Source organism: Carcharodon carcharias, chromosome 5, assembly GCF_017639515.1.
Source record: "Carcharodon carcharias isolate sCarCar2 chromosome 5, sCarCar2.pri, whole genome shotgun sequence".
NCBI classification, from domain to species: domain Eukaryota; kingdom Metazoa; phylum Chordata; class Chondrichthyes; order Lamniformes; family Lamnidae; genus Carcharodon; species Carcharodon carcharias.
The window spans coordinates 113,314,896-113,333,223 of record NC_054471.1 but is presented as its reverse complement, the minus strand read 5'-3'; the positions used below and the strand labels follow the sequence as shown (position 1 = coordinate 113,333,223).

At 36.5% G+C, this 18,328-nt stretch overlaps 2 protein-coding genes across 7 annotated transcripts in view; one reads left to right on the top strand and one right to left on the bottom strand.

Moving 5' to 3' along the window:
- runx2a (RUNX family transcription factor 2a) overlaps window positions 1-12,917 on the bottom strand; it is a 203,906-nt gene extending 190,989 nt beyond the window's left edge. For all 3 annotated transcript variants that reach the window (XM_041188847.1, XM_041188850.1, XM_041188851.1), the window contains exons 1-2: window positions 12,768-12,917; window positions 12,478-12,593 (exon numbers count right to left, since the gene is read on the bottom strand). In XM_041188847.1, the coding sequence (XP_041044781.1) occupies window positions 12,478-12,535 (58 nt within the window). In that variant the 5' untranslated portion in view covers window positions 12,536-12,593; window positions 12,768-12,917. The remainder of the gene's footprint in view (window positions 1-12,477; window positions 12,594-12,767) is intronic.
- The window catches only part of supt3h (SPT3 homolog, SAGA and STAGA complex component), a 526,661-nt gene that overhangs the window by 63,296 nt on the left and 445,037 nt on the right, over window positions 1-18,328 (top strand). The gene's annotated exons all lie outside the window — the stretch shown is intronic.

Genomic DNA, 18,328 nt, shown 5'->3' with positions numbered 1-18,328 from the left:
TACTGACTTATAATACAAGGGCATATTAGAGTCTATCTTCCACATTAAAGTGCAATAGTATTAACCTTTCAATAATGTATTTTCACAAACTAATGCATTTTGTTGAACAAACTACGTTTCAAGCTTTGCCATGAGTCATAACTATCAATATACAACATGCTCCCTTAAAGATGTGAGCATATTCTTGAAAATATTTTATTTATAAATGTTTATTTCTGCATTGATTTATAGTTACCTCCTATCTGCTAAATTAGAAAAGCCTCCTAACTCCTAAAGTACAAGAGCTGCTAATTTTCTTATCAAGAACATCTGACTGTGATAACAGAATTGATATAAGAAACATGATTAACTATTAAATACAGATAGACTCTGGGATATATGTGTTTCTCAGCATGTGATCAACAAAACAACCAAATAATATTTCACAACGTTCACTGTTACGGACAGAACTGGGATAATTTCCCTCTCTTCCCACTTCTCGACTGACTGCAGCAGGATGTGTTTTAAAAGAAGTGTTTTAACCCCTTGAGTGCTGTGACTTTCGAGAACAGACACAAGACAGCCTTTCTTGTAGGTTTAAATTAAAAGGGTGTTTATTTATTTTCTCAATACCGAAATATAAACGTAACGACACCCACTCCTCATTCACATAAGACATACACATAAGAAAAGTGAATACAAAGAAAAGGTGGCATGCACTGATATCTTTAGAAGAGTCTGAGAAATCACTATGACTTTAGTTCTTCAAGATGGTAGTTGGAAGCGTGGCAGGCCTGAGGATTCTCTTTTGGTTCATTGAAGAAAAAATGGAGGTTGGAGGTTTCTGGTGATAGACCCACAATGGTTTACTCATTGCAACAGCAGATTTTGAGCTTTTCCCATCGAAGTTGTGGTTGCGCCCCTGTAGTGAAGATTTAGTTCTGCAGGTAAAATGAATTAGCCCCACTTCTGCACAGGGTTCTTCCTTTTGCTGGGTGAGATGGCTTTCCTTTGTAATCTTTGTATCCCAGACTGCCTGCTGTGGGCTGACTTGTGAATTAATAAGGTATTTCCTATCGCAAGCCAGTTTCTGTCACGTGACCACAATATCAATGTTTCTATTTTCCATGTGAATAATCTGATGGGCTAGGCAATTATCACACAAGGGGGAATATTTGCTATCCCAATCAACATTCCAGTCATGAATAGCTTCCAAATATTTTTGTTTGCATTTCCATCTCTGGAAAGCCAGCAAGTATATCAGGTATTGTTACTTTGAGTAACTTTGGAGAGGGACAATCATCAACACCTGGGAAAGGTCATTTGCATCTTGATGATTTTCCAGAGACATGCCTGGGCATGAGGCAGTTACTGTCTACACAGAAAACACAAAAGAAGATCCCCTGACATCTCCTCCCCACCTGAGTCCATCTTGTCAAGATAAATTGTCCATATTCCATGCTGTCTTTTAAAAGTAAAAATGTCCATCTTCTCCGTAAGTTCAGAGGCATATGACACTGGTGTAGCATAACATTTTAGAATAAATCATAATGGCATAAAATGAAGCCATTTGACCCATCAAGTCCATGCTGGCTCTTTGTAGAACAATTCAGTCAGTCCCATTCTCTGTGGCGCCGCAAATTTATTTCCCTTAAGTGCCCATCTAATTTTTCTTTTGTAATTATTCATTGTCTTCACATCCACCATCCTCATAGGCAGTGACTTTAGGTCATTACCACTCACTGCATTAAAAAGCTCTTCTTCACACCCATGTACCCCTTGTCCAAATCCTTAGTATTAGAACTAGAGGACACAGAACTATTAGCTAATAGAAACAGTTTTGCTTTGTCTGTCTACCTGCCATAATCTTGCACACCTCTATCAGACCCCCTTTGCTCCAAGGAGAACGACACAAACTTCTCCCATCTAACCTTGAGCAAAATTCCCTTGTCCTTGGAACCATTCTATTAAATCTCTGCACCTCCTCAAGGACCTTCACATCCTTCCTAAAGGGTGGTGATCAGAACTGGATGCAGTATTCTAGTTGTGGCCTAACCAGAGTTTAAGCAAAACATCCCTGTTTTTGTACTCAAAGCCTCCTGTTTGTGAAAGCCCAAGACCCCAATGCTTTGCTGATTCGTTTCTCAATGTATCCTACCACCTTCAAAGATCTACATACATGAACTCCTAGATCCCTCTGTTCCTGTACACTCTTTAAAACTGTGCTATTAAATATATATTGCCTCTGTATTCTTCTGCCAAAGTAAATCACCTCATACTTCCTTATATTAAATTCGATCTGCCACTTGTCTGCCCATTCTGCTAGCCTATCTATGTCCAAATACAGTTGATTGGTACCATCCTTCCAAAACTTGGAGGTATGGTAAATAATATCATTGGCAAATTTCAAAAATTTACTCTTTATTCCAACATCTAAGCTGTTATATAAATCACAAAAAAGTGTTCTTATCACTGATCCATGAGGAACAACACTGTTTGTCATCCTCCAATTTGAAAAACAACCATTTATTATCAGTTTTCTACCCTTAAGTCATTTCTTTTACTCAAGTGACCCTCTTATTTCACAAGCATTACTTTTGTTAATTAACTTTTTTATGTGGTACTTTGTCAAATGTTTTCTTAAAATCCATATGGACAACATCCATTGCATTGCCTTCATCAACCTTCTCTCTCACTTTATCACAAGAATTCAATTGGATTAGTCAAACACAATCTGCCATTTACAAATTTGTGCTGGCTCTCTTTTATTAACTCAAGCCTCTCCGAGGGCTTGTTAATTTTTTCCCTGATTATTATTTCTAAAACCTGACCCACCACTGATGATAAACTGACTTGCCTGTAGTTACTGGGCGTATTCTTATGCCCTTTCTTGAACAAGGGTGTCACATTTGCCACTCTCCAATCCACTGGCATCTTCCCCATATCTAGAGAAGATTGAATGGGCAAGCCCTTCAGCTATCTCAACTACCACTTCCCTTAGCAAGTTGAAATGCAAGCCATCCAGAGCAGCAACCTATCCACGCTAAACCATAGCCAACCTTTCCAGTACATCCTTATGATCAATTTTCACCTCATCCATTACCTCTACCATCTTTGCTTCTATCAATATTTTGTCAGCATCCACTTCCTTAGTAAACACGGATACAAAGTACTCATGCAGTATTCTAGCCTTCACCTGTGCCTTTAAGCAGTTATTACCTTCAATGTCCCCAATAGGCCCCACTCCACCTCTTACTACCTGCTTACTAGTGAATGCAACTTTCACTGCCATTTTAGTTGAAAAGCTAACAGCATTGCTGCAATTCCCACATCAACATCATTTTTTTGTAGTATTATAACTTGAACAATCAGGATGACAAGCTGGTAGATTTTTTGGGTTACCTTTTATGTCAATTGCCATTCTATTCTCATTGTCTCTCTTTGCCCCCTTATTTTTCTCTTAATTTTCCCTTTCAACTTATTGTATCTGGTCTGGTTTTTCCTTGAAGAATTGATCTGACATGCATCATTCGCTTTTTGTTTTATCATATTCTCTATCTCTCTTGTCATCCAGTTGATTAGCAACTATAATGTCTGTGGGCTCCTTTGACATTAAATTATTTTAATTTTTAACATGAAATATATCTTTACTGATAAATTATTGAATATAGAGAGATGCATTGACCTGCACAAGTCACATTTGACATCACATTTATTTCATTGCTCAGCATATATGTGAGGAAAAATTGAAGATAATTGACTTTATGCAATAAAAGTGTAGTCTCTGATTGTTCTTCAATGGTCAAATTCTATGAAAAAATGATGTTGATGTCGGAAATGAAGCAATGCTGATAGCTTTTCAAATCAAATGACAGTGAAAGTTGCACTCATTAGTGTTTTTTTGACTGGCGAATGGTCTATGAAAGAGGAAGCTAGTAGAAAGTCTTATGCACTTAACCTGATCCTGAGTTTTAGTTATTTGGCTGCTCATCATTTTCTACCTTTTTAGAAAAATTGGTGAAGAAAATTACAAGCAACAACTTTAAAGGCCTAAACCATGCATCCATGTATAGTTCATCAGTAAATTGTGTATTTTTGATTTAATGTTGATTAATTTTGTGTTTCTTTTTTATAGTTTGACTAGTGGCATAGATTATTTCATGATGAAACTGATTAGAAATGTTTACAATTTACAGATTAGGGCTATGAAAGCAACCCTAAAATTTTGGTTTAGTTGGTAATGAATAAGGAATAGATAATAATGATGACAATGACATAACTGTTGATTAAAGGAAAAGTATGTAATTTTTTCTTAACAGTTTTGTTTTTCTTTTGACAGCTGTTTTAAATTATAATCTAATTGTACTGTTGCCCTTCAAAGCTGACTTATAAATGTTAGCACCTTTCAGAATATGTTAACTATCTACGTATTAGTGTTTAAAATCTATATTAGCAAATATTTAGAATTCTACTTAAAGACCCTGATTTATTTCTGATTAATACACAGCAGTAAATGCAAAATGTTTTACGAATCTAAAATGAAATGGAATGTGATTCTGTAGAAATGCACTTGACACAATTTAGGAGCGAGGAAATCAAGACTCATTGCATTTTGTTTTGTTGTAAGATGTCAGTTCTATTTTAAAATGCTATGTAGATTTTTCTCCTAAACCTTTATAAAGACATTCTCTTCAAGACAATATTAAGAGTTTTAGTTAACATTAGTGGTCAACTCTATTTTTCCTGGGGTCATTGGAATGTTAAATGTAGAAAGCTTTACAAAAACTGGGATTTTGATCAACTTTATTTAATGAGGTAAATTATATATTACATTTATCATATTACAAAAAAATGAAAAATCTGCTTTTTCTAGGTTATCCTAAGTCTTCATTTCAGTAGAAAACTTGTTGAAAAACATTTTTTCCTTTAATTTAAATGAATGAGCTTTATATAAAAGGAAATTTGAACTTCTGATTGAAAACATAAGTAATCATGTGGAAATCACTGAAACCTCACGTTTTTCTGTTGCTAGTCAGACAGTAAAACAGCTATGACAATGTTGTAATAAATTTGAGATATTTTGAAAGCTTTAGGGAAAAAAATCTAACAGGATGGTTATAAATAAAAATTAATTGGGTTAAAGTGTCTGAGCAGAGGCATATAGTATTAAATATCTCCACCATGAAATGCCTGACCGCCAGCTGAAACTGTGTAAACCTACCTCATAGCCTACAAACACATGGTCCATGTTTCAGGTCCATGGATGCAAAATTTATTGGGTGCCCCAAATACAGTTGATTGTATTTTTGACCATGAGAAATGGAACTTGTGGCTAATGAAGAAAGTCTATCTGGGTTGCTTTGTGTCCAAATGTTCTTCGTGTGCTAAAATAGTCTCTAGCGTTTTTGTTCAATTGCTTTAATATGCCTCCTGCAAATGAACTAACAGTTTGTAGGTAGATGAAAAGAAATGGATGAATAATCAAGTAGTCTTATTTGCCACCATCTGGCTTCTAATTACACCCCATCCCCCAACTTCCCAACCCAGTCATTACAGTAGTTTCTTGTTGGGGTTATGTGGTAAAGGGAGGATGTCTGGCTGGCCTTGTGGATATCTGCTGTCTATGGGCAAAAACCTGTGGTCAGGTTGCAGTCATAAACTCATTTAAAACAAAAAGGGCAGTTTCATTTAATGTTACTGAAAAAGTTGATACAATTGTTGGGAAAACATAAATTGTCTATTTAGTTCAATTGTTTTGCTTCGACAAGGAAGATTGTTTACAAACAATAATGGGCTACTTTTCAGAGGACCACTTGGAACTACTTTATACTTAACCTCCAGTAATTTACCCAGTCCTACAGACAACCATGTCATAACTGTAAAGTTTCAATATTGTTTGAATTAAGATTCTGTCAAGGGCACTATTCTCCTTTGGCATAACTTCAACACTCAATGTGTTAATGCAAGCTATGTGGAGGTACAAAACTATTTTTTTTTGCTTTAGTAACCACCATAAGTGCTGCAAGCTGAATTAAATTCCATAGTCTAATTTACTTGGGTGTCTAGTCTGAAAGATGTATAGCCAGATAGAAAAGAGAAAGTGCCTTTTTAAATGAAAGATTTAATTGTAATTACATTTATTTGAGAGATTTAACATTAAATTTCTATTTCTGTGTGTCTACCCAAATGGATACTAAGGACCTGGGTTATAATGATGGGTTTCTGTACAGAGAATAAAACCCTAGCATGCAGCTTCTCTATCAAAAATCCTTTTTACTGAAGGATTTCAGTTCCCACTCCAAACTCTGTCCCGTAACTACCAATTCCATCTCTGTCCCTCACAAAATACTGAGACTAAACCAGTCTGCTCACAATCTTTGTTCATCTCAGGATCAAATATAATGCTATCAATCACATATTCTTGCCATTGCTATAATTGCTTATTTCCACCTCCATAAAATTGCATGACTTTACCCCTGGCTTAGCTCATCTGCTGAAGCCCTCATTCATGGCTTTGTTACCCCTGGACTCAACTATTCTGATATACTCCTAGCAGGTCTCCCACATTCTACCCTCTAAACTTGAAGTCTTCCAAAACTTTGCTTCCTGTACTCGTACCATGTCCCATTCTCCTAGCAACCCTGTGCTTTCTGCATTGCTTCCTGATTAAACAATGTCTTGATTTTAAAATTATTATCCTTGTTTTCAAACCCCTCCATGGGCCTCGCTACTCCTTGGCTCTGTAATCTACTTCAGGCCTACAACCTTCTGAGATATCTGCGTTCCTCTGCTTGTGGGCTTTGGAGCAACCCATAATTTAATCTCTCCACCATTGGTAGCTTTCAGCTGTCTAGGCCCTAAACTCTGGAATTCCCTTCCCACAGCACTCTACCACACTTTCTTCCTTTAAATCATTCCTTAAAACCTACCTCTCTCACCAAGCTTTTGGTTATCTAACCTAATACCTCCTTATATGGCTCAGTGTCATTTTTTTAATAATGCTCCTGTAAAGAGCTTTGGGATGCTACATTACATCAAAGGCCCTAGGTAAGTGTAAGTTATTGTTGAGTTTTGATGGTTGTCTAATTTATCTGATCAATCCTAGCAGTAGGCTGTAAATGAATAAACTGTATCTGACAACCTGACAAATAGTACTAGCTGAGACACTATCTGTAAAATAAAATCAGGTATCACTACATTAATGTTATCATTCCTTAAAGGTGTTTTAGTCTGTGGTGCAAAAATGAGAACAAAGTGGTGCTCAGCAAAGACAATATATGATTATGTGCAGTGACTGAAATAATTTTTTTAAGAAATCTACCAAGAGTTTGCAGTAGCAAATGTTGATATAACCTTCTGTAAAGGATCATTTTCCCCCCTCCCAATTATTGTGGAAATCCTAACAGCAGCAAACCTTTTCAGAGAAAGAAAAATATGCATTTACATTATGCTTTATCATGTCCTCAGATCGCATTAAAGCATTTCACATGCAATCACTTTTTGGAAGTGCAGTGACAGTTATCATCTAGGTAAACATCATTGTGAAGTGCATTGATTGGTCTGCTATTAAAGACAGCACCATGTCCTAGGGAATGAGAAGTGAGTGATATTGACATGAACTTAGATCGATCTTTTATCAGCCATGATCATAGTAATTCACTTAGTTCTGTTTCATTCTTCTCAATAATGCTGTTTTTGAAGAGCTGATGTGATCCAGTTTATAAAGGAACATGCATGAAATTATTCCATTTACATTTTAAAATACTGTACCCTGTAGAGTTGAATTGTATTGGCAGTTCTAGGCTTGCAAACTAGAAATTTCTGGAGCAAACACCTCCTATAATGTTTCTAATTTTAGTGCAAGTAAATTGCTGAATAAAGTTCTAAACTTCTATATATTGTTGGGGATTTGCCCCAGAAAGGTGCTTTTTCACTGGTTGGGTGTTCTGTCTGTAAATATAATGTTTAGTATTGTGCACAGTATACTATTCATTTAAATGGTCATTGGTTAATGTGTTAGCTTCTCTGTTAGGTGAGAATAATAGGCCATTTATGGTTTATCCCTTTCAGGTATGAATTGTTATTGTGTTGATGCTGAGCGAAAAATTAAGTTTGAATCCATCTAGTTAAGAGGCAAAGGCATTAAAAGTACACAAATTTTCTATCTGTTTCAAACAATAAATAATTATGCTGAACTTTACATTATCTTAAGGATGAATGGTTCATAAATAGAATTAAAATTACACGAATGTTAACATTTCAGCATACAAATTTAGAGAATAAGAATCTGAGGGAATAATTAAATTGTCTACTTAAGATACTGTTTGTATTGTAAAGGGATACTAGTTTAGAGATCCAAGCAATATTTTTGAAGGCAGATATTTTTCTTTAAAAGGTACAGTTGATTGTTATTACTCACAAGTTGACTAGCTGAGCAGAATTACTAATTACTGTCCCTCTCATGGCATTATTCTGTGCCTAACAGAGCTCAAAATGCCTCACAAAGTGGCTGTATCAAACACAGCCAGCTTTTAAGGTTTGAATCATTACAATGCTGTGCAACCTAGAAAATGTGTATGAAATTGGAAATCTACTAAGCAAGACCTATCTGGAGTTTTCATCAATGCATATTATAACATTATTTAAAGCTTTGGGAAAACATAATTTGACCTATTTGAAGAGAAGCAGGGGAGTTTTAAGCATCCTGGCCAATATTTAAACCTGAACCAACATCACTAAAACAGAGGATCTAGCCATTTATTGCATTGCTGTTTGTGAAACCTTGCTGTGGGCAAATTTACTATCACACTTGCCTACAATACAACAACAAATATACTACAATAAGTACTCAATTGTCTGTAATTTCTTTGGGACATCTGAGGTTGTCACCTTCCCTTTTTTACTTTGAGATTTTTGTGCAAAATGACCACATATGTGTACTTTTAATGGGTTCTTTTTGCTTTAGACTAACTGATGTGTTTAGTTGTGTGAATTTTATTTAATTGGCTGTGGAATTTATACAAGTATTTGGAAGAGAAAATAATTATGACAGAAGTTGATAACAGAGGATCTTTCCTTCCTCACTTTTATTTAAAGTTGTAATATACAACATTGAGTGCTGAATGTATTATTTCTGCATCTTTGTAATTTTAGTTTCAAAATTATGTACATTTCAATGACAAACTTGAAGAATTGTGTTATTTATGCATTAAAGAACTCGGTGTTGTAAATGTGCATTGCAGTAATTTACATTTAATATGATCCCTACTGAACATTGGAGTTGGTGAGAGGGATAAATTATATATACAATCCCTGGATGGTTCCACTTATGGGATTGAGATTGCCTTTGAATTTTAACAAAAAGCTTTGTCCCTCTATTTTCAATTTGGAACTAGTAGACAAGCTTTGCTTCTCAGAAGCTCAGTCTGAAAAAATGGATAAATTTGTACTTTTAATTGTGTATATAGCAGAATGGGAAAGTTAATACTGTGACAAGCGCTGTAATTTAGCAAGCCTGCTGAAATGATATGCGCTTTTCACGGCTGTGTCAGGAAGCAAAGGTTTGAAAATTATCCAAATGCAATATTTTTGTCAATTGTCTACTTTGAAAATGAAAGACACTGTTTTGGGTAATATTTTTAAAATGGCAGTTGTACGCATCATCTACGCAATTTACTAAAGACTAAAGTGAGTATTTGGAATGTTGCATTTTCATTGTGTTGTATCAATAAAAATGAGAAACCTATAGATTCAGTAACTCAAAATGTGCAGTTTTTATATAATTTTTGTTGCTTAGGGTACTGGGCAGAGTTTTACATAGATTCAGATGATTGAAACCCTACACAAAGTCGTACTAGAGATCAGGGTGGATGATATTCCTTTTTAACAAAATCTCACTTTACAAAGTGTTTCTGTGAACTTTGTTAGCAGTTCATTAATAAACTACATTCTCCTGTTTTTCATAAAAAAGTAATTTCAACCCCAAATATTTCATAATCATTGCCCAACTCATCAAATATATTATTTGTTTCAAATTTCACTTGTATTCTTGATCTGCAACTTGTTATAGGCCATATAGGATAACTTCAAATGAGTCCTGTACATTTACGTGAAAGTGTAAATATCGTTGGATATTTTTGATATTGAAAAAGATTAATAATTTAGCTTTAGTGTAACATATGAATGAATTGTAAAGATCTAAATCTTTTAATATGTAGATTGTAATTAATGGTTTAATCACATAGAAGGAATGATAGTATACTGGATTTAAGGTTTGTTGGATGTATTTGTACTGTTTCCTTAAAAAAAAATCATAGAATAATTGAATAGACTTAAACTATGCATTAAATGTATTTAAAGTTTGACTCCTAACATAAAAGAATAAATTCTCATGAAACTACTGTAAAACCATAATTTTTAAAACTATAAATTTTTAATCTAGCTAGATCCAACTATGACCCAATCCAACTGCTGTTCAGAAGTTAAAGCTAAATAGACTATTCACAGCTGTAAACCTGCATTATCTGTTATAAACATTTAAATAATGTGGTCCAGCTACTCAGCGGATGTTATTCCTCATGATTTACAAAAGCATCTTTTAATTTAGTGTAGATTTAGCACCTGTTTTTAACAACGAACGGTTTCCTTAATTTTTCTTTAATAGCGCACAACTAGACAAAAAATTCATTTTTGGAACTGTTCATGATACCATGTGTAACTCTGCGATCGATTTACTTAAACTATATCGAAGAACTAACCAGGACTAATTGCCCATTCTTTATAGATTATGGCAAGAAGTGAAAAAGTTGCTGCAGAGCTTAATTGTGCATAAATCTATTATTTTAGAGGGATGTATGAATGTGAAGTCAGTGGAGAACCAGAGAAGAAAGGAAAGGATCATTTTGGTACTGTTTGTCATTGCTAATTTAGTTGATTCACAAACTGTCTGGATTACTCTCTCAGATGTTCTCCTTGTAGTAGCTAACAATTTGCTTGTGACATGTTACCATCTGTCTTTGTTACTTTAGGTATCTCTGCTTTGGGATCAGACTATAAATTTGCAAGTACAAAGTAGAATGTATTTTTGGGATCTGAATTTTTTTTTTACTGTATTGTGATACACACAAAGCCACACTTAAGAGGTTAAACTTTCAGCTGACCACTTGTAAAAGATTAAGAAAAATAAGACTTTCTTGTCATCTGTAGTACTTAGTGATTACTAACAACCAGATGTAATAAGCATTAGCTTATTAAAAAAGTAAATTACTTCTTGAAACTGCAGAGGTTTTTCTTGCTGTTCTCTAAAATATGTTACAGTTTGGAATCACTATGGTGCGTTATGTGGCGAACATTACTAGCATGATACCTGCAGGAAATTTAAAAACACCCATTCTTTTGATGTGAACGCCCTTTATGCCTCCGTAATACATATTTTAGTAAAACCTTGTTCAATATTTCCATTAATAATCTTTATTTTGTTAAGGTAAAAACCTTGACAGTTCACTAATCTAACTAATATGCTGTCGTTGATTTTCATCAATAAGTTTGTTTGCTGCAGCCAGCGCCAATAAATTAGAAGTACTTGCGTTTATTTTAATCAGAATGACTCCAAGTAGCATTACCATAAATGGCAGCTCTGGCGGGGAGCAATACAAAGGATTTAAATATTTGTGCTTATGTTTTGGAGACATTGTTTTATTTTAATCTAATCAGTTTCTGTCAAGACGGAATACAGTTGCATGTATGCAAAGCATCCCTCTTGTTCTAAAATGAATTTCAATTTTTCACAAATATTGGAAACCATCTTAGTGGTCAGATAGTACAGTGACCCAGCTGTTAGGGGTTGGTGGGCATATCGAATTTTAAGCAGTAAAACCAGGTCAGCCGCATACCCACAAATCCATAATGAAAATATCTAGAAACTTCATTATGCTTCCTTTACAAAACAGTAATCAATATAATATGTGCTGCTGTATTTGAATTAAGTTTTAGAAGTAGGATGGTATGTTTTATTCCTTCCCATCCTCATTCTTTTTTGGAACACACAAAAGTTAAAACCAAGACATTATCAGTCACATATTTTACAGACCATCTTCAGTTTGTTTGTAATATGCTGTTTTGTTTCTTTTCTATGAAAGAAATGTTTACCACAGGAATGTTGGACTGGAAAAGATAGGTTGTACTCCTCTTTCGACTAAAAATAAATTTTTCACACTTTGAATTTTTAATTCATCTTATAGTACTTGTAAATTTTAGGAAAAACAGCATGCTATTTGGAATAAATGTGTTTTCATTGACACATAATCCAGTTTAGTTTCATTAGCTTTTTGCATCGCCTCGGTTTTACTGCATAAGCAAGCTTAGGAAACAAGCTTTTGTATTAACCCATCAGCAAATTAATAAGTTTCAAAACGTGTACCAAATAGAAATATTAATAGTAAAATTTCATTTCTAGTGTAAGGCAATATATATATATATATATATATGATTTGTACTTACCCCAGAAAAAGTTTTGCTGACATGGTGTGACTGAACTGAACAGGCTGTTAGATGCCATACTTCTTCTTTCAAATATACTTTTTGCCTGTGGTTTTGGTGTCCCTCGAAGTCTTAAACTGAAAATGTAACCATTGCAGAGCAAGTTTAAGAGCTTGCCAGCAGTGCTTAGGTGAGCTGTTTGATGTCATTAACTTGTTTGGCCACAAAATAACATACAGCATGCAAAAAAGACAAATAAACATTTGATGGACAAGTATTTACTGTAAAGGCTGTGGTTAGCAGGCACTTACTGACAGAGTTGGTCTTGGTGGCTGGTAGTGACCTGCGGAGATTAACCATTTAGAACCAGAGGTTCTCTTGTCGTCCTGGAGAGAAAGTTGCACCGCACTTGTGGTTCTGTGGTTGTTTGTGAGGCGAATGAAGCATTCACACAATCCAAAAAGCATAAGCTTTAAACTCTTCATGTGCTCTTACTGGAGAAGCTGGATCACATGGCTTGTGACATCATGATATACAAAGCAAAGTGGGACAGCCTATCCCTGTGGGTTTTTGACAAAAGACTCGTGGTAGACTCTTCCTGGCATAAAGAGGGACTAGCTTTAAGTTATATGACTCATGGGGATTTGGACAGCATTACAAATGCAGTGAAGGGAAAAAAAGAACAAACTCATCTACAGATGAAACATATGGGCAGCAGGAATGACTCGCACTGCTCAGTTTAGTCTTACCAATGCTATGTCATATCTGCAGAAAAGTGAACACAACTTGCTGACAGACTTTGTATGAAGTTCTTTACATCAGTGATGACTTACAGTAAAATAATGAATTTGTCCACTATTGAGAGAGTATGATTTATATTTGTGTTTTTTAAGTATCTGATACTCTTGACCTCAACACCCCCCCCGCCCCCCGCCCCCACAACCTCACCATCCTTGTTACCATCATGCTACTCATTTTTGAAAGAAAATCACCTTTGTTAGATCTGGTTACCATAAGGTTGTTTGTTGTACATTCTAAACTGTAACTGCCTGTTGCCGAAGTGTAAACCTTGGGATTCCAATTCAAGACTGAGTGTAAATCATGGTTTCTGTTGCTGTCTGGGAGCTTTGTTTTGGATAATGAGAATTAAGTGTAGTGAATCATTTGCTTATTTTAGTAAAATACAGCAGAATGTTTTATTTATCATTTATTGGAATTGATCAGAGTGCATTACTATCTATCAATTAAATAAAGTTTTAAAAAATTGTTTCTGTTTGAAGTATTAGAGCAGCATTCGCCACAGAATTCACATGAACAGTTCCACAATGGTTGTGGGGACAGAGGTCTTGCATAAAGTGCATCTTCTTTCTAAACTTGTGATACATATTAATGTGATCATGAATAAAGGCTTTCACTCCTTAAAATTACAGCTCTTTAAGTAATTATTAAACACTTTGAAAACTAAATGATGTCAGTAATAGTTTAAGTTTGTAACTGGCTGAAGATTTTAGTTTAGTCTTTGGATTTATATTTAATTTGAATGGCAAGATCACATAATAAAAGGTACAGGAGGTTAAGATGTTCAGTAAAAGATATTGAGGATACTTTGTTTTTTTTAAACTTTTCTTCGTGTACTTCATTAATTCTGCAAAGAGTAGCTGATGTCAAAATTCTAGGTTTTGTTCACACTGGGGAATTTAAACCAATCCATATTGAGGTAAATCAGTTTGAACTGTGGACCTCTAAACCAGAAACACATTGAAATCAATCTTTTTAGAAATCCTCCATGGAGATGGGTTTAAAACTAATTTAAAATTGACTTCAGGTACAGTATTATGGGCCTGAACCAGAAAGAATTCAAATATGTTTAATGAAAAGTAAAAGAGTGTTGCCCACCTGTAGCATAACGGTAAGTATTAAAAGTTTCTGCTAATATTCCATTCAAGTCCTAAATTTTCATAGCAAACATAGATGCACAATGGGAACTGGTGGAATACGAGAAGTAAGTTGGATGGTTTGGGCTATGGTGCGTGTGAGTTATGTTGGTTGTGTCATAAGTGGTTTCCTGAACGCGCAGTTTCCTGGCGCATGTTGTATTTTGAGAATTTTGAATTTTTTTAAACCAGCAATATTGATTAGGTTTTGAAAGGAATTACCATTGCAGATGTCATTGGAGAAGCTGTTGAGTGATCCCAGATTGTGAGATTATGATAAAGATGCAGCAATGGAGATGTATAAACCAAGTTTGCTTTCATAAGTAAAATTTGCTCTATGTTACATCTTATATCATTTTTAGAGTAAGAGGACAAGGCAGGATTTTTGGGTCTTTGGGCGGGTGTGGTGGGTGGGCCTGGGAGTGGCTGGGAGATGGGCCATCGCCCGCAATCGGCCCCCGTCCGTGATTCCATGCTGGCTGGCCACTTAAAAGCCAGCCAGTGTGAAATGCATGCTGAAAGGCTCAGCGCTGCTGGGGCGGGGGAGGGAGGAGAGCGAACACTGAAGTCTGCGGCGGAGCGCAGAATGAAAGCTCCCTGGAGGCAGAGTACTACCCCCGGGAGCTTGAAAAATTTTAAACCACGCCATAAAGATTTGGAAATACTGAAAAAATGCCCACACATCAGACTCCCTCTCTTGAATATATAGATTATAAGAATTGTGTCAAAACATTTTTAAAAAATTATTATTGGAAATTGGATGAGATTTTCTCAAAAATCGAAAGGCCACCAGGCCGATTTGACTGCCTGCCAACCATAACGTTGGACAGGCTGCGAAAAGTCACACTTAATTAATACATTAATGGCCTTAATAGGCCTCTTAATTGTCAGCAGGCGCGCTGCCGACTCTCTCGCGCACCCGCCAACTGAAATATCGTGCGGTATTTTTTAACCCAATCAGGTTGGGCGTGCACCTGCCCATGGAACATAAAATTCTCCCCAGGTGTTATAGTCGATTTTATGCAAGGGAGTGTGCCATCTAAAATGAAAAGCTAATTAAAAATGATTCCCTCTTTCTATCATTACCCACCAGTAACACATGAATATATTCTGTCAAACCTTTGAATCGATTAAACAATGGAAATGGCTTTCATTGTGTGACCCATTACCACCAATATCAAGTTGTACACGGGCAGTAATGGGAGCAGAATTGTACTGACATACCTGAGCAGTTTGATTTGTTTGGCAGGGCAGCTTGGTCACATGGAATGTCCACCTTGTAACATGTGGAAAGTCATGGGCGCTTCCTGTGGCCTAGGTGATCACATATGCAGGAAATGTCACCAGCTGCTGAGTTTGAGCTCCAGGTTTTGGAACTCGAACGATGGCTGGAGCCACTGTGGTACATCAGTGAGTCTGAGAATTATATACATAGCACGCTAAAGGAGGTGATTACGCCACAGGTTAAGAGAGTGCAAGCAGGAATGGGTGGCCACCAGACAGTCTAGGACAGTGATGGGCAACCTGGGGTAGCGTGTGGCCTTCCTTCGTCTCAGTGAGCTGCAAGATTGATATCGGGTTGTGCATTGGCCATGACCCCATAAATAAGATTAAATAATTTCATAATGAGTTACAGAAAATGCTTAATAAGTCATATATTAATAGAACTGTCATCAACTTCAAATGATAAAAGCAAAATAAATGTTTACACTTGCCTTACTTACATTATACTCAGTGCGACTTCTGGTTGCATCTGATTTCCACAAGCTTTCTTAGGTTAGGACTCAGGGATGTGCAGATGCTTTGCAACTCAGCAATGACGTTTCCATCCATTAGCCTATTGTGCTGGTTGCAGTTGATGTGTCCTATAGTAGAAAAAGCCTTCTCGTGTTTGTATATTGATCCAAAGATTGACATCAGCTTTGCAATGCAATGCCGGAGACCTGGACCGGGGATATTCTGCAAAAGTTATCGTATACCTTTCCTCTTTAGCTGGTTAATTTCTTCTTCATCCAGGGCACGAACATGAATTAATTCCTTCTCAAACTTCCTTTCCTCATCCCCAAGACAAACTATGCTACATTTGCTTAGATCAAATTCAAAAGGATTTGGGAGCAACAAGAGGTAGGGCTTCAGATCAGTTGAAGAAAAGTGATTCTTAAAACGCTCTGCCAGTATAGATAGCACTTGTTTGTGAACTGATGGGTCATATTCATTTCCTTGGTCAGAATGTTTTTGTAGCATCTTTTTCAAGCTTGGGAATTGAGTGTTGTCACATGAAGATGACTGAGTGGACATTAACTGCAGGTGTAGTATGAATTTCCTAATACTAGCAATGAGTGTGGGCAAGGGGTGATTTTGTCCCCCACAACAACTTGCTCAACACGTTCAGGTAACCAGTGATGTCGGCGAAAAAAGCCACATCCAAAATCTAGTTTTCATTTTATAACTCTGGGTATATTTGAGATTTCTGGTGTGTTTCATAATGTCTCCTCACATTTTTTTGGAACTGATATCATCTTGTCGCAAATTAAGCAAAATGGCTTCTCTGTTCAATAACAAAATAATCCAGCTCCCAACTCTCTTTTACCATTCTGCCCTTGTCACCAATTTTCTTCTTTTTGGCTACTACTTCTTCCTCTGTACTTCTTGATTATTGCACTTGATTCGCCTTCTTTATCATACCACTTCAACACAAAGTGATCCATTAGGGACAAATTAAATTACCACCAAAAATAACATCAAAAAGCACAACCTCCCACGTCCACCAGTGTTTTAACCATGGCGGCCTCTCAAGAAATTTTGCCAACTGCAGTTGAATACTCATAATTCATGGAGCGTGCTGATTGAACCATAGCAGCGCGATCCTGTGTGTGGGTAATGGTCAACAAAATGTCTCAGGGGCCACACTCAGGACCCTGATGGGCTGTGTGCAGCGCGTGAGCCACAGGTTGCCCACCACTGGTCTAGGAGAACCTGGTAGGTAAGCAGGAGTCCCCTGAGCCCTTCTCAACTAAGAGCTGGTTTACTTCTTTGGATATTGGTGAGGGTGCTGGTTTGTCGGAGCTGTGCAGCCAGAGCCAAGTCTGTGACATCACAGCTGCACAGGAGGGGAGGAAGAAGAATGGAAGAGCAATAGTGATAGGGGATTCAATAGTTAGGGGAACAGACAGGTGTTTCTGCGACTGTAGACATGACTTCAGGATGGTATATTGCCTCCCTGGTACCAGGGCTAAGGGTGTCATTGAACGGCTGCAGGAAGGTGAACAGTCAGTGGTCGTGGTCCACATTGGCACCAACAAAATAGGTAGAAAGAGGGATGAGGTCCTGAAAGCAGATTTTAGATAGCTAGGAAAGAGTTTAAAAAGCAGGACTTTTCTTCGGATTACCCCCCAGTGCCATGTGCTAGTGAGTACAGAAATAGGAAGATAGAGCAAATGAATGTATGGCTAGAGAGATGGTGCAGGAGGAAGGGCTTTAGATTTCGGAGGCACTGGGAGCAGTTCTGGAACAGATGGGACCTGTACAAGGCGGATGTGTTACACCTTAGCAAGACCAGGACCAATACCCTTGCCGGGAGATATGCTAGTGCTGTCGGGGAGGGTTTTAAACTAGCTTGGCAGGGGCATAAAGATGGTTTTCTAGAACAGTTTGTTGAGGAATCCAGGGAATAGGCTATTTTAGATATAGTTTGTACAGTGAGAAAGGGCTAATTAATAATCTCATTGTAAATGAGCCTCTAGGGAAGAGTGACCATAATATGATAGAATTTTACATTAAACTTGAAAATAATGTAGTTCAATCTGAAACCAGGGTTTCTAAATAAAGAAGACTATGAAGGTATGAGTGGCAAGTTTGCTGTGATTGGGAAACTACCTTAAAAGGTATGATGCTAGACAGGCAATCACTAACATTTAAAGGATTAATACATGATTTAC